Source organism: Falco biarmicus, chromosome 4 (genome assembly GCF_023638135.1).
Source record: "Falco biarmicus isolate bFalBia1 chromosome 4, bFalBia1.pri, whole genome shotgun sequence".
Taxonomy (NCBI): domain Eukaryota; kingdom Metazoa; phylum Chordata; class Aves; order Falconiformes; family Falconidae; genus Falco; species Falco biarmicus.
The window spans coordinates 55,839,539-55,865,326 of record NC_079291.1 but is presented as its reverse complement, the minus strand read 5'-3'; the positions used below and the strand labels follow the sequence as shown (position 1 = coordinate 55,865,326).

At 45.6% G+C, this 25,788-nt stretch overlaps 1 protein-coding gene across 1 annotated transcript in view; it reads right to left on the bottom strand.

The window, feature by feature from the left end:
- Window positions 1-25,788, bottom strand: part of ACVR2B (activin A receptor type 2B) — a 108,277-nt gene that overhangs the window by 14,126 nt on the left and 68,363 nt on the right. Inside the window, exons 2-8 of the mRNA XM_056337618.1 lie at window positions 14,136-14,343; window positions 10,283-10,392; window positions 8,781-8,932; window positions 7,500-7,643; window positions 6,251-6,394; window positions 5,204-5,352; window positions 1,460-1,574 (exon numbers count right to left, since the gene is read on the bottom strand). Coding sequence (XP_056193593.1) covers window positions 1,460-1,574; window positions 5,204-5,352; window positions 6,251-6,394; window positions 7,500-7,643; window positions 8,781-8,932; window positions 10,283-10,392; window positions 14,136-14,343 — 1,022 coding nt within the window. The remainder of the gene's footprint in view (window positions 1-1,459; window positions 1,575-5,203; window positions 5,353-6,250; window positions 6,395-7,499; window positions 7,644-8,780; window positions 8,933-10,282; window positions 10,393-14,135; window positions 14,344-25,788) is intronic.

The window sequence follows — 25,788 nt, the reverse complement described above, 5'->3', positions numbered from 1 at the left end:
TATGTGGCACACAGCCAGCTCACAAGATCTGCCATTGCTAAACGTCATCCAAGCAGTCAGCTTGGCCGAACTCTTAAAACTAAATTAATTACTTTTAGGAGTATTACTATTTGTATTGTAGTACTAGCATTAATATTCAGGAGTATTAATATTTACATTACAGTCTAGACAAGTGGTCCGTGTGGTGGATGGGGAACTGGCTGACAGGCCGCACCCAGAGGGGGTTAGAAAATTGCTCCTTTTATAAAACCGGCAACCTGTTGCGAGTGGGGTCCCCCAGGGATCGATATTGGGCCCAACGCTGTTTAATACCTTTGTAAGTGATCTGCATGATGGGATCAAGTGTACCCTGACGAAGTCTGCTGATGATACCAAACTGCGTGGGGAAGGGGACACTTCGTAAGGGAGGGCCATACTGCAGGAAGACCTGGATGGCTGGAAGAGTGGGGTAACGAGAACCTGAAGAAGTTCAACAAGGACAAGTGCACCTGGGAAAACATAATCCAGGAGTGCAGCACAGGCTGGGACCTACCCAGCTGGGGAGCAGCTCTGTGGAAAGGGACCTGGGGGTCCTGATGGACAAGCTCAATATGAGTGAATGGTGTGCTGCTGTGGCAAAGAAAGCCGATGGGATGCTAGGCTGCATCACCAGTAGAGATAAAGAAGTCATCATCCCATCCCACTCAGCGCTTGTCAGGCCACAACTGGAATATTGTGTTCAGTTTTGGTCCCCGCTATGCAAAAAAAGACGTGGACAGGTTGGAGATGTCCAGAGAAGGGCCACAAAGATCACCAAAGGGCTGGGAAGCCTGCCATGTGAGGAAAGGCTGAGACAATAGGGTTTGTTCAGCCTTGAGAAAAGAAGGCTTAGGGAAGACTTTATCACTGTGTTCCAGTATTTAAAGGGTGGCTACAAAGACGACTGAGACTCCCTTTTTGCAAGGCATTACATGGAAAAGACAAGGATTAATGGATACATCCTGGGGAGATGCCGATTGGACACAAAAGGAAATTTTTTCACAATGAGAACAATCAGCCATTGCAATAATCTCCCCAGGGAAGTGGTGGATTCCCCAACACTGGACACTTTTAAGATTCAGCTGGACTGTGCTTTTGCCAAGGTTGGGCCAGATGATCCTTGTGGTTCCCTCCAACCTGGTATTCTATGATTCTACGAATATTTAATACCGAAGCAATAAAGAGCCAACAAGTCCTGTGTTTGAAGGACGAAGCTGCCTGCCCCTGGGATTGGGGGAACCTCACCTGCACAGTGGTCAGGGGGGGTCTGAGCACTCTCCCAGATCAAAGCAGCTCCTGGAATTTATGTCTGAGCACAAGCTTTTATGGAAAATACATATCTCAAAGAGAATTAAATGCATCTATACAAACTACCTCCCACTTCCAAGGAGCTATGGTAAGCCCAAGTTTTTAAAATGTTATTGTTGACGATAATGATTACCTGTCCATGAGTGTCCCCTGGAGGCTTTCCAGGTTCAAACCGTACAGCTAGTCCAAAATCGGCTAGCACTGCTGTCAAGTCGTTCTTCAGCAAGACATTTTTACTCTTGAAGTCCCTATGGACAAGCCAAGAAGCAAGTTTGGGAAGGGTTTATTACAGCACACGTCCAAATCACATTGCAACAGACCACGCTGTAAGTCTCTAGGCTTAGCAGCCCCCGGCGATCAGCTCCTTCCTTCCCCAGCTGCCCGGCACAGCTGGCTCTGACAAATTCGGCTGCCTCTCACTGCCTGTGTCCCTAAAACACAACCAAGCAGCCCTGTGCTGCCCAGCAGAGTCAGTCAAACTCTGTGGTGAATCAACCTCAAAATAAAAGCAAGGAGTGATATGAAGGGGGGTGTTTAATTAAAGCAGGCAGTATAAGGCACCATTTCTGGCTCTGAGCACCAGCTGTGGACCCCCACCTCTGAGCACTTCTTACTAGTTCTCAGTCCCAACAACAAAAGCAAGACAGGTTCAGGCGGTGCATTTACTCTTTAACCTAGTAAGGATGTTTGCTCCTATCTACGAAATTAGATCTTCCTGGAAATTAACAGATGCTGGTGGGACTCTTTTCACCCTGACAACACGCTTCAACAGACTTTTGCCATAGTCATCTATTACACTTATGTTTTAATTGCAGGATCGATCTTCCCTGGAGAATTTGGAGGGTTGGAAAGCAAGCAGGGAAGGGGGTGAGCCCACACTCAGACAAGCTGTCAGGATCGGACTGGGCAGCTGCTGGGCAGGTGTAAGCATTTGCAGAGAGATGGCGGGTCTGTGTTGAAGGTGGCATTAAGGGGACATTTGTGTCAGTCCTCTGCTATAGCACGATGGTTTCAGGGCAGCTCAGGTAAATCTGCAGGGGCTGCAGAGGGAGGGGGGAGTGGAAGAGGGTCACACTGAGATGCCTAATCCAGTCAAGCCCTGTTCCCTGGGCTTCCTGCATTTTCATCTGAAAAGGAATGTTTGGCAATCTAATTAAATTACAGACCTTAGACAGCAGATGGCAATTGTCCTGTATGCTCAGCATTATAATTTCCCTATCATCAATTCACTCGGTGACCCTGCTGATTGCAGGACATTGCAGGCCTGCACAAAATAATTAATGAGGGCAGATACAATTGTTCCGCACTAGAGAGACCTGTCAAAATTCTTTGGGAAGAGAGAAACTGCTGGACCATAGAGAAGGGCTGCTCACTGTGGCCTCAGATGCCAGAGCACCAGCTCAAAGCACCACGAACAAAAATCATCCTGTACCGCCCAGCCCCTGATTCTGAACTTTAAAAATCAGAAGAAAGGATTTTTGCTTTCTAAACTAAATACAGCGTGATGGGTATTTCTGGCTTGACGATTATGATGGGGGAAGTGAGAGTGAAGTTGGAGAGCACCATACACCAGGGAGCCCCAGCTGAAACCAGCCTCCATCACCACAAGGGGACACACGGGGTTTCTAGGGACACAGTACAGTTTTGCAGAGCCCGCATAACATTTGTACTCCTCTGTTACACAGAAAAACACCATTTACCTAATACCTGTCGTCTTAGAGACTGACTGCTTCCATGTATAGCAGTTTCCCCACAGGCTTAGAAAACAGCCATCATCTAATGACATAGATAAACTCCTTTGCTCAGTCAGCATTAGGGGATTATGCCCTCCAGGATGATACAGATTGTGCACGAGATTTTTGCAAAGCAGTGGCTCAGCTAGGACCACACAGAAATTATTACAGTCTGCTAGAACGATATGCTTCCAAAGTGAAGTGGGATGTAAATCAGTATTATTGCAAAGGCATTTCCTGCTGGTTTTCACCAGCACTGCCCTTCGGGCATGCAACAGTTAACTACCACATCTTGATACATGATGTAGGGACTTCCCTTTGTATTTCCTTTTTCCCCCCAATTTCCATACATTTCCCCATTTTTCCACGCTTTCCTTCCTTCCACAATCCCCCATGAACCGGCAAGTGTGAGTTGCAATGCAAACATACCCAGGACAGGGAGACAGACTTAATCCAAGCCACGCCACGTAGAATTCCCACTAACACCTGATGCATTAGACCATCCTAAAACGGCCACCGGTAAAGTGGCCTGAAAAGAAGAAAGCGTCTTTTTCTGTGCAATGCTTCAAACTAGGGAATAAGAGAGCAAGCACGGGAGATTTTTTCAGCTTCCACGTGGGGGCACTTTCGCACCAACAAGCGATCCCAGAACCTTAATCCTCCTCGTAGTGCCAGGGGCCAGTAAAGCCTTGGCTGAACCCCTGCCCAGCAGTGACTCGGGGAGTCCCACCTGGCAACCCCGCCTCCTCGCATGCATTGTCTGAAGCCATTCAAAAATCCCACCCCCCTGACTGAAAACGTATTTGGTGGTTTCTTTTAAAACAAAAATAAAAGGAGTGGGGTAAAACAAGGGAGGTCCCGTGTGTCCTGAAATCCTTCTTCCCTAGGTATGTGCTGAACTCACACAAATGGTGCATTCTCGTCTTTTATCTTTTGCTAAATGGATGGGGACACTAATGAGCACGATCTGTGGCTTTAAAGCTTTTCTATAGCCTTTCTCTGTTCCCCACCCTTAGGAATTTTCATGTATAAACCACTGCCTTTATTCCACAGGGACAAATGTCAGGGACACAGGGGTCAGTTCCAGGAGCAGCACAAAGGCAGCTGCAGGCTCTTTCAACAGCCCCCAGCTCTCAGAAATCTTCAGGTTCCGGGGAGGGGGTGTGTGTTTTGGGGGCAGGGACAGCCTTGCGAAACCAGGGATTATCTTGCTGTACATGAAGACATGCCCATTAGACCGGGTACAAATTGCTGCAGCTGGACCGTGGGGTTTTAAGTCCCTCCTAGATGAAATGCAGTGGGTGGTGGGGGAGTACGGCAGTGGATTACAGCATGTAGCCTGCATAAATCCCTTCTGGAAAACTCCCCCCTCCTGCCATGACACTAGCAAACCAGCTGGTAGAGATGCTTTAGTCCAGGGCAAGCAAAGTGGAACTGGGAGAGGGGCTAAAACAAGGATCCTTGCATCGAGGATGGTTTAACCCACCACTTTCTGGATTCCCGCTGTCCCCACAGAGCTGCCACCCAGGTGGGTTGGAGCATGTGCCGAGACGTCTCAGAGGCACCGTGGTGCCTGCGCTGGTGTCCATCTTAAGCACCCTGGCACGATTTCGGCACTATGAAGCTACAGTGAAAAATAAATAGCAGCCATTTTCTGCATTTCTACAATTTCTCCATTTCTTACCTAATGATCAAAAGCTCTGTGGGAAGACATGCAGTGGAGTTATCAGTCTAAAACACTTAGGGAAAAACAGGGTCCAAATCTTGGTACAGCCACAGAAATACACAGATTATAATGTGATTTATCATGCACAGTCCTTTCAAAGAGCAGTTCTGCAGCAACCAGATTTTCCTTCCCACTACATGTCAAGAGAAGAGTTGATGGCAGAGGGAAGCACCTACCCTCCAGACATTTGCCATGAACCACTACCAACTGCACTGACTGTTTCACAGACAGGACACAATGCCCTTCACCGTTTCATACGTGACTGAAAAAAATTCTTGCGTTAGCATCGGATTTGTTGGGTTAAAAGGCATTCACATCCTAAAAGCACAATTTCCTCCTTCATTCAACAGCATCATTTCAAAGAGATTGTAAACATTTGAACACAGCACTTGAATGGTGTCAAGGAAAGAAGCCGTACCTGTGTGCTATAGCAGGTTTATGTCCTTCACCTTTGCACCAAGGGACATCTTCATGAAGGTAGGACAAGCCACGGGCCATTGTTTCTGCAACATGGCAGAGCTCATTCCAGCTGATAATATTGCCCTTCAGGTAATCCGTCAGAGAGCCCTGCGAAACAGGACATCGCATGTTCTTAATCGCAGACCCTGCTACGTGACAGATGTGCCAACTCATCAGTTCAGAAAATGGTTTTAATGAGTGCTTGAGAAATCTGAACCTTGATTCTACAGGGGGAAAAAAATCACTAGCAGAAGTAAGAAAGAAGAAGAAATTAAACCCAGAAGCGTTCGTGAGTCCTCAGCCCCTGACAGCACAGAAAGTGTCTGGATGTCTAAAAGGAGTGTACTAATCTGCCAGGCAAGTGGAGGGAGGTAAGGAAGGGACAAAATAATCTCAAACCGAGCAATTCATCTAACCTAAGAAAGGGGAAAGCCTTCCATGCAAGAAGATGATGCATCATATCAGCTGGTTGTGGCAATGATTGACTCAGTAGACCTTGGATTAAACAGAGGGATAACACTGCTGGCTCAACTCTGGATTTGCGTGTGTTTGTTTTATTTTAAGTGTTAGTCCTGTTTGATAACTAAAGCAATTCATGAAGCCGGAGGTGTGCCCCGAGCTTCAAAAGCAAACACAGAGCCCATCTGCAAGGGGTGAGTTGGGACTGAACAGTCTGTGACACCTGGCTCCCACGTGCTCAACTATGCATGGTAAGGGATGGTGACCACCACATATGTGAGCTGTAGTCTTTTGTGCCTCTCTCTCCCCGCCAGGTCCCACCTTTATTAATCTTATATTTGTGTAGGAAAGCCTTGAAAGCTAAAGGAAGGGCCTTTGAAGTAGGGGGGGAGGAGCATTCTTCCACTACCACTGAGCCATAGCTCACCAGGGACAGACTGGAGAGATTACAGGGGAGTTTCTGGGAGAATATTAGACACCAAACCCTTCTGTTCCACAACCAGCCGCTTCTCTGCCTTCCCAAAATGTATGTGCAATGATACGTTACCTTGTCATGGAAAGCTGTGATTAGCCAGAGCTCCGTCTCTAAGTTTGTCCCTCTTTTCTCTGCTGCGATAAATTGCAAAAGGTTTTCATGCTTCATGCCAGGCGTATTGAAAATCTCCCTCTCGCTTTGCCAAGATTGCTTATCCTAGAGCAGGGAGAAATGCACCATCAAAGATCACGCTTCCCTTTAAAGCAAACAGCTCTTTCAGCTCAGTCAGAGATGCTCACGGTCCTCTTAATATCACCCTCCAGCATTTGGATGTGATGTGTCCCTTCAGAATGAGGCTGTTTTCCTAAAAGGTAAGCGCTGGAGAAAGACTGGAAGTAGCTGTTCTCAGTCTCCCTTCTCCAAAATCATCCTCAGCTATTCCTAGAGCACATGTGTGGCGAGCGAGGAGGAATCCAAACTCAACCTCACTGAGAAATAAGATTTGTCAAGATTTCCTAAGGATGCTTGCAAGAATAAAGCCTGTGCATACAGCACCCAGATCCGCATTGTAGCTGAAACTGTTATGAATGCAAGATGTAATCTAGGCTCTATTGAATATTTACCAGTAGGTCACAGCTGGCTTGGACAGAATATGTGCAAATCTCCTTTAACGACACTATGACAACAAATACTGAGCAAAAAATTAATGAAGAAGGAGATAGCAGAGAAGCGCAAAGAAGTTTAAGTCATTCTTCTTTCATTTGAGTTTTGATTGCTTTACTGTTTCCATCTGCAATTCCTAGAGAGTCAAGTCAGGAGTGTTCAAAGGTTTCCTAGAGTGGAAGACGTGAGCTGACAGAAATGCTGCTGTGCAATTAGCTTTCACAGCGCCGGGGCTGTGCCTTTGTAAGCAGTAAACTGTTTGCTAGGTTCGGGTCTGGATTTACAATCTACCCAGGCAAGACACACAAAGCCAGGGCTTTGGTCCTTTGTGTGTGCTTTGGGCATCGCAGCTGCACGCTGTCTTACTGGACTTTAACACCACGGACATTTGCAGTGAAGTTAAAATACCCTGCAGATTTCAAAATGTGCTTGATTTTGCCCTTCTTGCAACAACTACTACTACAGGATGCATTCGGTAAGGAGATAATACAGAGAAAAGTGTAGGAACGGAGGGTCCTTGAACTTTTTCCCCCAGCGGAAGAGTCCAAATGCATTTTTGTTATGGCCTTAAAAAGCATAGCCTCCATGGGCACTTAGAGCATCTCAGCACAGGTGAGGAAGCCCAGCAAGTGAGAACCTAATGCAATGCCTTTCTCACCTGAATAGGGAAGATTTTCACTGCTACGTAGTCATTCATCAGCTGAGCCTTCCACACGCAGCCAAAGCGGCCCCTCGCCTTGATCTCCAAGAGCTGCAGAGGCTTTAGGCCAACCAGGGGAGAAGGCGGTGGCGGGCCAGGGTCCTGCATGAGAGAAAAACCTCGTCACCGGCTGAAGACAGACAGTAAAACAAAGGGAGGGGAGGAATGGAGATATTGCAGATGGGGAAAGAGGTGTAGAGAAGTAACATTTTATTTAATACAAATTATTTAGCCGTACTGTCTGCAGCAAGAGCAGCCCAAAATTCCCTATCTTGCTTTGTAGGGTATTTGTATAGAACATCTATAACAACCTATGCCTCCAGCTGTCACTTTGTGTGTCAAACTCCTACCTGCCATCCTCTGGGCAAAACCTGATTTCTCCCATGTTCTCAAAGCAAGAGCTATTTTGGGCTGTAAAACACTGATGACCTCAAGGCTACCTCCTGCCAAAAGTAGGAACTTCTTGATCTTTGTGACCCAACAGCCAACTACACCGAAAACCTCCCACTGCTTTGCACTTCATTAGCCATGTTTCACATAACCCTAGCAATGGGCAGTAAACAGGTCTGTCAGCATCATAAAGATCGTATCTGTTTAAACTCTGCACTGGTCCAAGAGAACAACGCAACCCTGCAGGATGCGTGGGGCTGGAGCTCTGTCCTATCTGCTTTCAGCTGGGAAAGGTTCACAGTATGGGCTGTAATGGGTAGAGGAGGGAGGGAGAGGTAGCTGCTCAGCCCTTCAGAAGAAACCAGAAGGCTCAGGGCACAGCAGAGCCAGCGAGGACCAGTTCCTGATGGCTTTGGACCATGAGGATGACCTCCTGCACTCATTCTCTGATGGCTCATAAAAACGAGCTTCAACAGGGAAAGCATCTCCCCTCCCTCCGTAAAGCTGGTACAAACTTTATCATCTCTCTGATCTCTGCTCCTCTGCTGAAAGTTGGCTGAAAACAGGCAACAGCTTGGAGATTTTGGGGGGAAGGGTAGCCAACAAGCAGGGCTATGGAACTCCATCCCTTAGGAATCTCAGACGTGGTGATAACCCCATCTAAATCCATCAGCCTCACAGGGGATGCTAACACCACCACGTTGGCCAGCTGTACCACCAACTTCAAAAAGATAAGAGAAGAAAACTTAGGCCACCTGAAAAAGGGTGGAGCAAAAGTGGATGTGAACATATACTACGCAGCCTCCATGCCTTTTGTAAGGTCCAAACAAAGGGGAGTAACTCCCTTACCTCGTTAATGTCGACATGCCCGTAGGGAGGCTTGCGGTGACGGTACATCCAGAAGGCCAAGAGGATGGCCATGGAGAGGACAGCAATGGGGAGCAGCGAGTATACCAAGATGTTGAGCAGGGAGGGCGTTGGTGGCGGTGGCTCGTATATAACTGCGAGAAAAGAGCAGGGTAAGCGAGGGGAAGGACCCTTCAGGCATGCAACAGCACTGTCAGCTACATGTCCAGATGCAACCCAGCCCCATCCTTCCTCCTCCTCCAAAGCTGACAACGCTTAATGGCATGTCCCATCACATCCAACAGTATTCATAACACTCTGCGGTTTACTCCTTTCCATGTGGCTATTAGTAATGGAGTTACAATGGTCCAAACCACACTTTGCAAGGTGAGCCTCCATCTGACCTTTATTTAAGATGGGTATTTCTTGCTGGGATACAGCAAGAAAATTTCCTCCTCTTAACCCTTCCAAAGGTATTAAGTGTGCATGAAATCCCTAGCAGTGTTGCTTTGCCTTTTACAGTGATTGACAAGGTGTCAGTTTTTAGTAGAATGCTGCCGGAGCCACAATCAAATGCACTATTCCCACAGTAGCTCTTGTTCCAAATTACATCAGTGCAGTTGAGACACAAACAATGGGAATACTAAATGGAGCCATGTTGCTATGTTGGAGACAGGGAAGGAAAAAATAGCAAGACTTGCCAAATTAAACAAAAAACTGTGAGAGAAATAATATTTGCTACTAGGTTGCTACGGGTACATTAATAACAGGAGATAATAAACCCCATGTAAACAATTAAATACCTAACAGGAAAGCCCAGGAAAATTTGATAATGGTCTATTGGAACATCTCAGTAAATGTAAGTAGTTGATAGCAAAAGAAACCATCCTAAGGAAAAAATCCACCTGCTTCAATAATTTGTATTGAATGATACTTTAGCAAGCGTACAGCTGAAAGAATCATCATTTCTCTATTAGCCTCCGAAGAAGTACTAGCTATTACTTTCCTTCCTTGAAGTATACCCACAAACTCTGAAAGCTGACACACACACCCATTCCCTTTCAATCCCCAGACCAACAAAGTAGCAATCAAATACAAAAATTACAAATGCTCAAGGTATCTGGAGACCTGTGACCTATGAAAATTAATGAAGAAGGTGTCAAATACCTTTTAAGAGTTTGAGCCTTCTTCCATGCTGTATAAATCACTCTGCCCTCTTCCCCTTGTGCAGGATTTTGGTTTTGTAATATCCCACTGTGAACATCCACCATAAAGAAAAACTAATCCTTGCTGGTAGTATCTGAGGTGCTGGGACAACACATTTTACCCACAGAGTGAAAGAACCTTAAAAAACTATTGTTAAAGAATTGTAGCAGAAGGATTTCTGGACCTTGTAACCAAAATGGTGCTTTGTGTCCTCTCGGATGTATCCAACAACCCAGAAGTCATCACAAACTGGGTCTAGAGGAAGAGACCCCCAACTCCCCGTCCACCGAGTCACTCACCTTCTGGGCCAGTGACTTCAGGCAAATGGGTAAATTTCTCATTGCAATAGTTGCCCTCGCAGCAGCAGAAAAACACTTGAGGGTTTTCTTCTGTGGCTACGCATTCCTGCCTGTGTCAGGGAGGGACAGACATGACAATGAAGGGAAGAGAAAAAACAACGTCAGCCAACTCCTGCCTCTGGTCTTGGGGAGCTGACCTGCCCCAAATCGTCTTCTCCATGCACCTTCTCCTGCTGCTGCGCTGCATAGATCGGCAGTCTCCACTTACAGAAAACAACTTGGCGTTCAAGTACCCCAGCGGATAGCAAAGACCCTTGAAAAGACCGTAAAGGAAACAAATGCTTCCATATGTACTGAAGGCATTAGATGGTGAGTAATAAATAACAGCCGCCGCCGCTAACTGAAAGAGCAGCAGAAAAACGATGGAGAGATGCCTTGTTCCCTGAACAGTGTCATTCTCACAGCCTGTATGTATGCTGTCAGTGGAGAGGAGTATTTGATCATGCAGTTAAAGACTGTGCCATAAAGTACATAAGATGAGGGCTGAGCGAGGACTGCTCTCACCGCCTTGAGCATCGCTAACTCTACGTGCTAGAAGGGCATCGAACACCAGCAGCAACGGTCCCACTGCAGGCAGGAGGGAGGCTGCAGGTTTGGGTTGTGGTTTTTTTTAAGTTTAATTTTCAAATGCTACCTCCTCCTTTAAAAAAGTTATTCCTGCATGAAAGCCTTTAAGAAAAACAGGTTGCAGCTCTCATTTTTTTTGTATTTGCCTGTTATCCAGGTAGCGCTACAGCCTCCTCAGCACTGAGGTTTCCTTCTACACTGTGCAAGGTGTTAGGGGACTTCCACGGATCAGACCAACTCCACTTTCACACATCCTCCCTCTCCCACAGATCAATGCCAAAAGAGCCGTGCAGTGATTTCTGCACTGCTCTAGCAGTCATTTCTTTCTCTTTCTTCAATGTCTGCTTCCCTTCCCTGCCACCTTTTGCTACATTACCCTCTGCTTTTAGTTACGAGGGTTGCAGAGCTGCTCTCCGCAGAGAACTGTATCAAACTATTTCCTGAAGCCCAGCTAAATTATATGCATAACTTCCTTCCTTTGACCACTCGGAGGAAGTAGCAAAACAATCATATGTGTTTGACATTATTACTCATTTATGAACCCATGCCAAGCCTCCCTTTCTGTGGTATCACTGACATACTGCCACGAGAAGAAAGAGCTCTCTTCAGTCATAACACGGGGTAGTTTTCAGTGCTTTACTCCTTTTGGGGGGGGGAAAGTGGCTATAGCCAAAATGTCTCCTGCAAGGTCTCAGCTGGGAAACGCTTGGTTTGTTTTTCAGGCTTTTATTTTTTTAAACTTCAAAGCAAAAAAAGCAGCTATTTGACTTATTCAAATGAACAAAGATTTAACAAGTTAAGCAATGTTTCCAGATGCTTTTTCGTGAAATCAGATAACAAGCCCTTTGGATTTAACAGCATCAGTATTGGAGTCTTCAATAGAAAACACATCCTTTGCTAAATCTGTTGGTTAAGAAATCAAGCTAATGAGTGAAAACAGCCTGCTCCACATCTGCAATTCATTATCCCTGTCTTTGAGTTGGTGTGCGCTCAGGGCAGCCATCCAGGTACACATGACATGTTATACTTAGCAAATATTACAAATGAGACAGTGGGAGAGAATGACACATTTTTCTATGGCACTGAGGGCACGTTTCATAGCAGTACACGTGCTCTTCAAGGGAACGTGAACACAATCTCTCTGGTGGGGCTGTGTAAATAAACAAAGAGCACACAAGTCGATTCTTAAACACTACCTTTTCCTATAACCTTAAATATACATGTGCCACGTTCTTGTTTCCTTAAGATACAGAACAGAGTAAGGAGCCATCACCCTCAGCATCCCAACCCTTGCACTCCTGCATTTTTCATCTTCCAGCAACAAGGAGGTAGCATCTGGCACGTAGCAGCATGTGCTGCCTGTGCTCCAAGGGGAGCTGCAGCCTGGAATAACAGGACCGTGCCCTGCATCCAGGGGACACTTTTGCAGAGATAGGTACAGATGCATCTCCCAAGGCTGCACCCAGGAGTCCGGTATCCAAAGATGCTGAAGATAGAGACAAAAAGGGCGTCAGCACAGCAGCATCAATTGAAAAATCATCTTTTTAGCCATTTTTCCTGTCTTGGGATGCAACACTACCTGTATGAAAGACTGCAGAGGGCACTCAGGGAAGGGGGGGGGGGGGGGGGGGGGGGGAAGACTGCATTTAAACAGCCTTTATTTAATTAAAGCTAACCTTTATTTCAAATGTTGCTTTCAACACTTGTACTGTTTGTTAATTCTCAGAAGATCTTTTAGCTTTGCCCTGGAACTGTGTCTTTGAAGAATCAGCCTGCAGGATAATGGATGCTCTACCCTGGGGCTGCAAAAAGGCTTGTGAGGAGCCCTGGAAACTTTTTACCATTTTAACAGAGCAACACATTATGACAAAGTTTAAGAACCACTACATCCCTGAGCAGAGACACTCAGTGACAATACAAGTGTCACTGTATACGAGAGCAGGCATTGAAAGGAGAAATCTGTTTACAGTAAACACTTCTGCTTGGAAGTAGGAAACGAGAGTGACCTTCTGTTCTCAGAAGGATCAGCATTAAGATGACTAATGGGCCAAGGAGGATTGATTTATCGGGAAAGAATAAAAATTTAACTATATATAGAGCTTGGCTACGCAACTGGCAAGGGAATAGGTGTGGTGGGAAAGCAACCCCGGGGCTAAGAATAGAATGAAGATGAGGAACGACTCACACTTGGGAAAAGCTAAGACAACGGACACAAAAGTAGGGATAGCATACAGTGCCAAAGGGAGAAAACTCTCCACCCATGGGAATAAATCTAGTCCCAGCTTCAGACCCAGGGTTTAGGTCATGATGTCCTAAAATGTTTGGAATTAGAAGCTACAAAGATGCTCAGCTGGGAATTGGACAAAGGTGTGATCAACCTATACTGGTGTTTTATCAGGTGAAATCCTTGAATTTTATGTTCTGTTAATCCTTACTGAAAGGGCTGGGTTTGGGTGGCTTGGTTGCTCATTGGCATGTTTGTTTTTTTTAACAGAAACAGTAAGTCTAGAGCTACTGAACACTACCCTTTCTAACCGTGAAACTTCAGAGGGCTATTTTCTTTAGCTGTAATTCTTTTCCCCTCTGTAGAGTTCCATCAAGGGAAATGAGAAAAAACTAGTTTATTTTCCCAGCCATTTAATGAGGTTGGAGTCTTCATGCTACAAAACCTTGCTCCTTTTCAGCTTGCTACAGGCAGCGACACACAACCACACCTGTTGCTTTTGCTGCCCCACTCTTTCTCTTGGCCCGTCTTAACTCAGCCAAAGAACAGTGAAACTTTTTGCAACATCACAACGCCAGGATATCTCAACCTCTAACCACCCCCAGATATCTGTGCTTTTCTAGAAAGCTCCAAATGATTCCAAGTTTTCCTTTGTATCGCCAAACGCTCTTGGAAGAACATATTGCTTTTCATTTGATGATACAGGACAGGTTTTTCAATGCATGCCAGAACTATCAAAGCTTTGCTAAGGAAAAAAAAAACCAACCACCACAACCAAACCCACAACAAAAAACCCTAAAAGTACCTTTTGCAGCTTCTATTTAGAACGTCAACGCAGAAAAGTGACAATTCTGAGACCTGCATTAGCAACAGAAGTAATTATAGGGGATGAATGGGCTGACTGACTTGGACTTGGCTTTCTTTTCCTGATGCAAATATCATGAGCCTTTGCACTTAGAGGAACAATTAAACCTGGATTCAGAAAACCAGTTAGGCTATTACCTGTCATAACAGTTGAAGTCATCTAACCAGCAGCCTTTCTTCACCAGCTCGATGGAGCCCGAGTTGTTTCTCCAGGAGGCGTAGCAGTGGAGCCGCTTGTCCTTCTCCCCCTCGCAGCGCTCCACGCCACTCTGGTTGGTCTTTTCCAGCTCCCAGTTGGCATTGTAGTAAATGCATTCCCTTGTCTCAGCCTCTCCATGGCCTGGTCCTAAAGCAAAATTCAAACCCCAAGTATGTTCAAGCAAAATCAGAAACAGATCCCAGGAGACACATCTCCAGGTGGCTATGCTTTAGGTGATGCATACATTTGCCTCCTGGGAACTAAGCAGCTCATCAAAGTGAGCTTCAGCATGGTGTTGAAGGTTATTCTTTGCTGATGTGAGATGGAGAACAGAGAGCACAGGTTTGCACAGGCTTACAATTTGAGCCCATGGTGAAGTCAAAAGCCCAGCTGAGACCCAACCCCCAGGTCTCCTCTGGCCAGTGCTTCAACCACAGGGCCCTGACATGGGGGGATGTACGAGGCAACCCACACCCAGTTACCTTGTAGCCACAAAAACCCTGTTTAAGCAAGACAACCTCCCAGGGTGCTACATGCCGCTTGCTGGGGTGTCACACAATGGAGTTGCCCTCTCTCTCCACCACTATTTTGAGAAACACCACCTAAAAACAAACGGTTTCTCATGTGTATAGGATGTAACTGAGAATAGATTATATCCATCCTGCTGAGGAGGGCCAGACCAGTGCCTGTTCCACACTTAGATCCCAGTTCAGTCTTATTTGGATAAGTCTCCATAGAATAAATGGCATGGTTTTAGCTGCAGTTGACACAGCTCACACTGCCTCTCCGCTCAAACAAGACCTTCAGCAAAATGCAACTGTTCCTCAAACAGCTCTCACCACCCCAGACATGTGGCCACCCGAAACAAAGAGTCTCCGCAGCCTGTGCATCTTCCCTCCTTTAGAACCTGGTATCAAAGGACCAAGGACCTCCTGCTGCCTCAAGTGAAACAATTCCCCCATAGACACCACGGCACAGAACTGAAACACGATTACAGACACTTCAGTTAAAACTGGAATCAAGCAAGGAAACACAGATGGCTTGTTTTGTCCTAAGCCTTAGAAATCCTATCTCCATTTGGAAATATTCTGCTTTATGGCATTTTGAGGATTAGTTTAAAATGAGAAGAAGAATGAAACAAACACATGGCATAAGCAGACAATCAGAAAAGGTACCATGAAGCTTTTGACTTTGTAAAACCTGAGATGCCCTGCAGCCATCTCTCTTCCGGATTACCCAACCTAAGGCAAGGTCAGACCTGGCTGTTATTTTTCTGGACTGCAATCATGAAAAATATAGGTAGCCCAATAAAATGTGTTGACAACTAAGTAAAAAACATGAATGGGTCCCACAGGATGGTGAAATGAAACTGCTGCGCTCCCAGAATAGCCAGACCTTTGCAAAGCACAGAACTAAATTTCTGGCTGGAAAAATTTGCAGTACTTTCACGACTCTTTATCTTCTCCAAAGGCGACACAACCTTTAACGTTGAGATTAAGGCAGTCAGGGCCATGTCTGCATGATATAACTGCAACCCAGCTTGTGATTCCCACTCAACATGGCAAACCAGCCAGTTCTGAAAGGCCTCTACAAAGTAATGCAATTCAGCCTTCGTAAGATGCTGAGCAGCAAGTGGCTTACAGCCAGCAGAGAAAAAACACCAGCATGAGCACAGGCACCAGCTCCAGGCCCCGGATACCTTCCGTAGCTTCATCGTTTCCACACCTGAACACCCACCCACTACTGATGTAAGTACCCTGACAACACCCAGCTATGGAAGGGAGTATTACTTCCAACTGAAGATCCAACATGCCAAGATTAAATGACTTGTCCCAAGGGAGCAGGAAGCTGGGAGAAGCCTGATCTGCCTTTCCACAGCCTGCAACTCCACAAGTTGCCAAGTCTGCACGCTGTTACCTCACAGCAGGATTCACCTCCAATTTTGCAGTGCACAGAGAGCCCGTTAAAGATGGTGCTTGAGCCAGAGATTGCGTTCAAACTATTCAGTGTAGCCTGATCTGTAGAAAAACAACCTTCTGCTGCCAACACATGCCACGCAAGGAGTGCAAATGATCTGCCACAAAGCAGAAGTGGAACTGCAAGAAGGTTGCAGGAGAAACCATAGCTTATGCACAAGCTAGGGGAGCCGTGTCCAGCCTGCTCTGATACCAACACCTGGAATCAGCAGTGGGCAATTTTCATGGTACGGCACAAACTCATCAGACTAGGAAGATCTCTTCGCAAGTTGAAGAGGTGCTCCATCCTTCAATAACTCTTTTGGGGAGGAATGTTTAATCTGCATCGTGGGAGAGACTGCAAGGGAAGAGGGGTATGAGAAAGTCATAAAGCTGACTTCTGAAACTAGAAATTATATTGACAGCACACATGAACAAGAGCTCAATTTCAATAGCACCTGCAGGTTTTATCGGCACTTGCAAAGCTACATTTGAGTTTTCCTCTGACAAGTTGCTTACTATAATAAAAACAACCTCCCGATATCCCTTAACACAGAACTGTGTCAATATTGACGCTCCTCATTAAAGCCTTGGTATTTGTTCTCTTGATACTTACACCACACTTTGTTAGGGCAGATTAAGCATTTTTCCTAAATACTGGTTAAAACAGCAGGAAAGCGAAGGAACACTGCCTTGTGTGCAGGGAGAGCGATATCTTTTTATTTATAAAGGAATGAATAAATATCTTAGCTTCGTTCTAATACTTCACATGGCTTCCAGCTGATACTTCATAGCTAATAACTCACTATCGCCTTCTGGTCCAGCCCTTGAAATACATTTTGTAATATCATTTCCATCATTCCAAACCCAATCTCGCTTTTGCTCTAGATGGAAATTTCCTCTCCCTCCCCAACCCCATCTCCTGGAGAGCAGGAAGGTTTAATGAGCCATTTGCCTGGGAAGCGGCCCCAAAATCTAATCCTGGCTCAGCCACCTCCATCTGTAACCTCGAGCAATATTATGTAGACTCTGTTTTCTTCCACCTGCAATGAAGGCCAATGCAATGCACAAAGCTGTGGTGAGATTTGATGTTTCCACTCTGCTTTGAAAAGGGAATGTTAAAAAGATGTGAAACAGGAGCTGTATCAGCTGTGGGACCAGCAAACTGAGGCTGCTAAATCCTGCGCTGAGCCCAGGCTCCCTTCCCCCAAGACAGTTGTCTTTTCTGGAACAAGTTTCAGCTGAAGACTAAGATCTGCTTGCAAACATGCAAACCCAACTCTGCAAACAGCAACCGTGCCAGGAAAAAGGCCTTTCACAGTTTTTCCCCTGCTGTCAAAGTTTAGATTAGTTGAATAAAAGCATGTATAAAGTTTTGGATGACTAAATGTATGTATGCTTTCCTTAAGACAGCTCCTAAGGATGCTTGCATTAAGGAGACACTTTTGAAACCTGCGTGTTTGCTACCTGCTTCCAGACCCTTTTAAAAAGCTGTTTGGTGAGGACCCTCATCCCGCTGGGTGCTCAGAACTGCGAGAAGCCCTTCTGTTTGTGCCCAAGATGGTCTCAGCAGGAAGAGGCATGACTCCAAGACTTGGGTATTAATTTACCTGCTGCTTTAGCTCATCGAGAAACACTCGTACCTTGCCTCTGTAATGGATCACACAGAGACCAAAGTTTGTAGCTAACTGCTTTACCTGCACTTGCTATGTTAAAACTCTCAACTGAATGGAAGGAGGGGGAACTGAAACAGGGTTTTGTCCCTTGGAGGGAGAAAGGTGGGGTGGTGATGACTAAGAGGAGGAAATTGGAGCTCTGCTCCTACATCTCTGGGAAGCCATGTAGTTTCTCCTGCCTCCTCCTCCCTCCTTAGGCAATGGATACATAAGGACCCATTCCCCCAAAACCACTGCAGGTCTGTAAGAAACACTGAGCTGGACACTTCTGCCGAGTGACACAGGTGAGAGAGACACAGATCAACCATGTCCTGCTTCTCATTTCAAGCTGCAAGAAAAAGCAGAGGGTATTGCCCCAAAACGGCTGCAGGAAGCGCTTGTCTCCTTCCACTGGACACAGCTGATGCATTAGCGCAACAAGGGTTGGGCTGGACTTGAGTGGGCTTCCCTCAACGCCCAGCAGCACAACCTGGCTCAAAGGCAGATGTTGAACCAAACCTGCACAACCGAAAGAGGAGACAGGATTAATTTTGGCCAAAAAAAGCCTTTCCTGAAACAAAAGCCTTTGGATGCAGTAACAAACCACAGCTTGAGAAGGACTAAAGGGGCTGTGTCCCACTGGCTCTGCCCTCCCCTCCCCCCAACGCTCTTGCTGTCTCCTGCATACCAGCGTCAGTAAGTGGTCGGCAAACTCCTGACACCCTTCATTCGGTGGCATTGCCTGGTAAGGACACCCTGCTCATACAGGATGGAAAATAAACACACCAGGGAGCTGCTAAGCTTTTGGCAGAAAGTCAACAGGAGTTGGGCGCAACGAGATATAAAAGATTTGCTAAGCCAGTGTTTGAAGATGGCTGTCGGAACTTGGTTTAATTCACTGGGCTCCCATTACCCTCCTGCCTAACCCTACTCCGCCAGCCACAAAGCAAAAGTTAGAAAAAAAAGCTGTTTCCTATCCAGCAGAGATTCCCAATAGGTACAGGCAAGAGGTACAAACACAGGTGGATCTGCTGGCCCTCCCCACACATAGACATTTTGCAGGGGAGATGTTTCCACCACGGCTGGACGATTGCCTGCACAAACTACTGCAGGCAGAACCGCCTCACTGCACTGGCAGCGCTTTGCAGAAAACGCTGAGCAAGCAAAGCATGAGCACGCATGCCGGGCAGGAGCATGGCATCTCCAGCAGCGCAGCCTGCTACCAGCCCCAGTTTTCTCCATCGAAAAGAGCCTCATGGTAGCAGCCAGACAAAAACAGTAAACATTTTAATACCACAATCCATAAACAGTCATTTAAGGAATAAAGTCTGAAGTCCTGTTTGAAATCAAAGTCTAAGGCAGAATTAGGCTTTCCAGGAGCAGATGGGTTTCTTGCATCCCACTGCATCCACCCAGCACTTCGGGGATGACGCAATGTGGCTTCTCCCGACACCTTCCTCAAACAAAAGCCGCGCAGAAATACCTTTATGCAAAATACCACCAAGCTGAAATAACTCCCAACGCATCATGAAGGCAGAGGAAGGCTACCCACCACCACCCATTTTTGGGGTGGAAATCAACATTTTTACCGTGGTCCTGAGAAACCATCGTCACGCCCATTCCCTCGGGTTGATTTTCTGCTCCAAATGACTGAAGCATCGCTAGGTTTTTGCTGAGCAAGACCCCCAGCACCTATCTGAGGCAGGTAACGATGGGAAGAGCACTTGAAACGCCATGCGACACAGGAAGACCTCTCTCCTCTACTTGGGAGTTGCAAGGCAGAGAGGGAGCTCATTAAAATGGGTCCTCTTGAACTGAAGGACTTCAGCCTGCTGAGGCATGGGACCTTGCTGCCGATCTGAGACTAAACTCTGCTCTTCTAATTTGGAGCTGCTGACAGATCACTGAGGCTGTGTCATTATCCAACAGCTGCTAAATTATAGCCAAGATCCAGTGTAGCAACTCTGGGTCTAGGTGTTAGCAGTTGCTGGGCTCCTAACTCATAATTAGATACATGGGGAATATCTTCCCCAAGGCTGAAGGCTGCTGTAAATCTCAGCTCTTTATCTCTGCTTGTCCCCTTTTTAAAAGCTAAAATGAAAGTATATACAAAAAGATGGGACGTGTCAAAATAGTCTGCATAAACACTGAGTGATTTACCAGACAGTCTCTTTGCCTAACTGTCAAAACCACCGGGCTTTATATATGAAACTGTGTATGCAACTGAAGTTATTTGCAAACACTTAGTTATGTCCCTATATAGCTATTTGTACATGTAATTTTATAATATAAAATGACAGAGATTGTACACTGAATTGGGGTAATTGCCCTCTAATTTGGAGGGTAATTGCATGTAGCAATTAAGCAACTGTGGATGCATTCTTGCATGTGTGATTATGAAAGTCGGGCCCTTTGTTTGAGGTTTGGGTTTGTTTTCAAGAGCTATCCCTCAAACTGCAGCATGGTTGAGCAGAGCTGGGAAATAAGAGGCTGCTGGGCGCTCACCTTGCAGCTCAGCATCTGCTGGGATGAGCTACTCCGGCGCCAGCTCACACCCGCCCCTTCCCATTGCTCAGCACCTGCGGGGATGCTAAAACAGCCGCCTTCAAACACAGGGCTGCATCTTGGCACATCCTTCAGTGGGGGGACCACGATCCAAGCATGTGTAGAGCACACTGGGAGGGGAGGGAAAGGCAGGAAAAGAGGGCTGCTGTCCCCCAGCTCTCCCTCTCCCAGACACCTGCCCAGAAGTTATGTGCAGGACTGCAAACTGAAGCAATTGTAATAGTTATTGCTAGCATTCCAGATCCCAAAATTAAGCCAAAGAAAGGCTTACGACTGGGAAAGTTTGGAAAATGTTGCTCCAGAGAGACCAGCCAGTTGCATCTCTACAGAGCCGACAATGAATCCACAATTAGTAAGTGTTGCTCCAGCACTTATTCCCCAAGCGGGGTGATTTCATTCCTGCTGTACTTAAATAATAGGGTCTAAATACGTTTTTAGGCAAAGCATCAAACTAGTGATGACATCTGTGGTTAAATACATAACTGCACACGAGGATTTAAAGACTCCTTGCTTGCATCCCCTGTTCCTCCACAAAAGCCTTGGAATGGCAGAGCCCCATATATAACACAGACAAGCCCCCTTGACTCTGCAAAGCCCCTTTCTCAAGCCCAAACTTCACCCCACCTTTGGGGATGTCTGTGGCCAGCATACATCTAGCCACAGAATAATTAAACACCCAAGGCTTGCCCCTTCCAGCCAGCTGGATGCAGGGATGGGCACTGCCCTGGCTAATTAAAAAACCCAAACACCTGGTACAGCATCGACTATTGCAAAATATTTTGGTTCTTGAGCCAGATCAGGTAAAACCAGGCCCCTGCAGCACTGAGAACAGCAACGGTGTAACGTCAAGGGAAGATATTACTTTGAATTTTGTTTTCTGTCAATACATTTGGCATATCCCACGATAAAAGAGCTCTAAGTTTTCTAGTCAATCAATGGCTGTTAATCTATTATCTCAGCATATATTGCCATGGTAACCTGCAATGATGCCATTGACAACCAGTCTCAAAAGGACAGGAGGCTTTAAGTCATTTTCTTTTAAAATTAAAAAAGGAACTTTAATATTAAGAAATACATCCTCTCTGCTCACCAGGGATGACAACTCAGGGCTTCTATATTCACACCATGACTCATGCTTCACAGCTTCCACGGACATCTGTGTAGCAAACCCCCCCCCCCCATCCCCACCCCCACCCCCCATCATATATCTCTTTTTTAACTTGGGCTTAAATCAGTAAAAGATAAGAAGGAAATTATTCAAAATAACTTAGATCTTTATTAGAATTTTCCCCCAAACTGCTAGTAAAACCTGTTTTGTAAAATACAGGGAGCATGTTTAAAGAGTCATTACTGCCAGCTCAGGGAAAGGATGCAATAAAGGTTTTAATTCTTCTGAATAATTTCCCTGGTATTTTAAGTCAGATAGGGTGGATAGGAGAAGGATTTGGAGAAGAGACATGCAGCATCCCAGCTCCTTACAAGTCCATAAAACCAGGCAGATTCCTGTTCAGGAAGATGGAGCTGAGTGAGATGACAGCATTATTCAATGTAGTGAAATACTGAGTGTACACACACACACACACATGCACACACACACACAGATTGCTGATGAGATTAATCTCTTGGCCTAAAGGGGAGGATCACTCAGGAAAAGGTTTAGTAAATCATTCCTCTGGCCAGGCAGAGCAATCCATGGAGGTTTGGCCAGGTCACTGGCTGGACTGGTGTGTGGCAGGACAGAAACGTTGCCAGCAGTTAATCAATTTTTGGAAGCTGAGCATTTTTGACTTGAACTCAGCTGGTCATTTCTATATTTTATTTAAAGAAGAGATCATTTTAGTTATCCATTAGAAAAATCCTATTTTATAGCATTTCAGTTAAGGACAAAGCCAAAATGTAATTAGATTTCTCCCTTTGCATCACTAACTGTATCTGTCTCCCCAAAAAACGTTTTAGTTCTTTAATAAAACCATCAGGGAGATCAATCAAAACCATTTAATGCCGTGGTGCTTCTGCAGTTCATGTTTAAATGCACTTTGGGTCACAAACGAGGCAATTTGGACAGCAGAGCTCAAACTGGATTAGTAATAACACCAAAAAACCGCCTAATTTCTCTTTTTTTTTTTTTCTTAATACAGATACACACTCCTCCGCTGCACCCAAGAGAACAGAAACAAAATCAAGTCAGCCTCGATGAACACAAAGTTACGCATCCAAAAAGGGCACTGCCACCAACCGCCTGCCTCCACGTGGCACAGGGTGGGGAACATGTGAAACTGCAGACTGCGCATCCAAACTTCCCAAGATGCTGAGCTGCTCTCTATCCATGTGTGACCATCCCCAAGAATGCCACCTCGTGCAGGACCTCTGCCACAAACGTAGCAGGTAAGTGCCAACTGCTCCGCCACCCTCCCTACTTGTTAGGAGACATCTCCTGGCTTCCTTTGTACCACCATGCCAAGAAAATGCCTGGCTCCATACAGGATTTCCAGAGAGGAGAGGTTGTGTTTTCTCCCTAGACCACGAGTTTTCAAACAAGCACACAGTTATTTAGAATTTCTTTTTTTAAAAATTTGAGGTGTGCATTTATAAAAACATTAAGCAGCCCATTTATTTGGCTCATAACAGGAACGGCTGCTTTCTGGCATGAAAAATGGACCCTTGTGGGCTAAGCACTGTGCAAACAAGCTACTGAGAAGGTTGTTTCAGCCGCCAAACTTCGTAGCCTCAGTGACAGAAAGTATTAGAGTTTAATTACAAATGAAGATATTTCCAGCTACACTCCTGAAAATCAAAAATAGAGGGCAGATTTTGACCAGATGCCACAAATCACTAAGTACAATATGCAAGAAATTCTGAAATAGCATTTAAAACATAATCATTTGTTCTCTCCTGCTCTCCTCAGCAGCCAGCGTGAGGTCTCCAAAGAGCATGGGAGGAGGAAGTGAAATCACGTATGTTCATAAATATTTTCCCCACACACAGTGAAGTTTTGAAAAGCTTTCAAAGCAAGCCTACAAAGAAATTTCCTTCCAGGCAAAGGGCTGAGGATACGGGAGCATCTCCTTGTGGACTACGGAGATTTAAGGAACAGCAATTTGGCGGTACCTTTCCCGGCTCTTTTATGTGTGCCTGCTACATCCCACCATCCCTGCTACATCCCACCATCCTCGCCTTCCCATGCTGCTGCCACCAGCAGAAATGCTTTTCAGAGCTCCTGATTGCGAAGGTCTTCTCCAGGGAGAGACTGATGTGTGTCTAACACACCACAGCACACCTGGCAAGCCACAGACAGCTTCAGTACCCAAACAGCAGCACCTCAATTCATAATCTACACGTGGTCCTCTGAGATTTATCAGCAGGGACATTTCAAATATGCTTTAAAATGTGCTGAGTCTACTAAGATTGGGCCCCAAGTGCTTTTCTATTGATTCTGCTTGACATTTCCAAATACCACAATTCCAAATTTAATTCACTGGTAATTGGAAAAACTGTAATGCATGTAAATGGACAAGAAGATGTTGGAAGTCCAAAAGGTCAAGCATCAGGAAAGCATGCCCCCAAGAACTAAATGGTGTTTGTTTGTCTTCTTGTCACCCTCTTCCACTTGAATAATCAAAGCTCAGAGTTGGCCAGTTTTCTCAGCAGGACAGAGCTAAAAAGGAAATAAAAAAGCATACTCACTCTGAACTGTGGGACAGGGTTCAAAATCACCATTTTAAACTCCATTGACCAAAATTCAAATACACTGTAGAGATGACTCACTTAATCAGCAGATTACATGAGCAAGTGGGAAACTCAGGGAAGAATTAAATTTGATAACTCTGTCAGTAGAAGATTCCCTCTATCTAGAAATTAGGTTTCTAAGATTACCTTCCTGTTATTCCGTAGCTTTACAGGCACTGAGCTTCTCCTCGCCAGCCAGCTGAAGGGGAGGCAGTGGCAGGCAGAACATCTTACCAGATGTGTGAATTCAGACCTCAGTTCCCCTGTGACAATGGGTGATTGATGGCTGAAACAAACTAGGGGCTCTACTTTATTCACCTGAGAAACCCAAACTTTTGCTTCTGAGGAACGAAGGGTTTCAGCAAGAAGAAATACTATGGGACCACGTCGGGGATGCTTGCCCAGCTCTTTACATAGAGCCCCGAGTCGCAGCAAAGCTCATGGCACCCTACAGCTTGCTCAAGGGTTCAATCTACTGACAGGTAATTAAGCCCTTCTGGGCAAAGACCATTTGCATATTATACAAAATACAGTATGACAAAATTCCCATATTTCTCCATTTCCTAGAGAATAAGACATGCAAATCTTTGCTGCCAGTCTGACCTGTATTCCCCAGCGCATGAACAATCACTGATGCTCTGACACCCTGGTGTATTTTAGCTCAAAGGGTAAGAATACGATCGAAGCACAGTGCACAAACAAGTGCTAGCAGAGTTTATAGCCACTGTTACAGTGATGAAGGATAAGCATGGGTTACTACATCCCAGTCAGTTTCCTCAGTTCAACCCACAGCACAACGTGTGAAAATACCTGATAACTCCTTGAAGCAAGCAACACCTTTTACATGACATCCTAGATCTTCAGATCAGTCAGGTTTTGCAAAAGAAGAAACCGCTGACATTTAAAAGCCTCTTTCTCTGCATACACTGGTATTTCAAGAGTTAACAAACTTCAGTCAAAGCACGGGAAGGCAGCTAAACCTAGGCTGAAAGAGAAGTGAGGCAGGAAGAAAAGCAACTCTCTAGCCCTTGCAATCACACACTAGCCTTAAGCCCTCCAAAAGGAAGTAAAGACATTCCTAAAATTCTTCGAGAATGAGAAGCAAGTTGTCAGCCAAATCAGAAGTCCATTTCTCTCGTCTTTACACACTTAATGGCAAATCCCACATGAGCAATTTTAAAAGCCTCTTTTACAATGGAGTTTTCTCCCAAGTGGCTACAGCACATCTACGACTTCTCTCATGTTTACAGAAATGTACCTTTCTCCTTTGGGTCTATTAAAAAAACCTCCCGTCAAACGACCTGAGGAAGGAATACAGCACAACCCAATACCATCATGCAATTTCCAGTGATTGTTTCTGTTACAATAATGAAAGGCACGGAAGAAACGGCTGGATAACTGCAGCGATTCTCTAAAGACAAGTTATAAAAGAGATGCTGAAGAGATAGTATATAAAGGGGGGTGGGCGGGTGGCTGGGGGGAAATAAAGTCACCTATTAGCTTTCATCTTGATAACATGCACTCACAAGCATCTGGAATCCACTTTGAAATAAAAATATTCCTGAGCAGACTGTCCCACAAAGTTGAAACTCTGACTGTTTCAGAGGCGGAAAACAGTAAAATAATCACATGCTCTTGGACACGTCTTCTGCTTCCTGGCGTTTTATAGTTTTCTCAAGCCATAAGGAAGA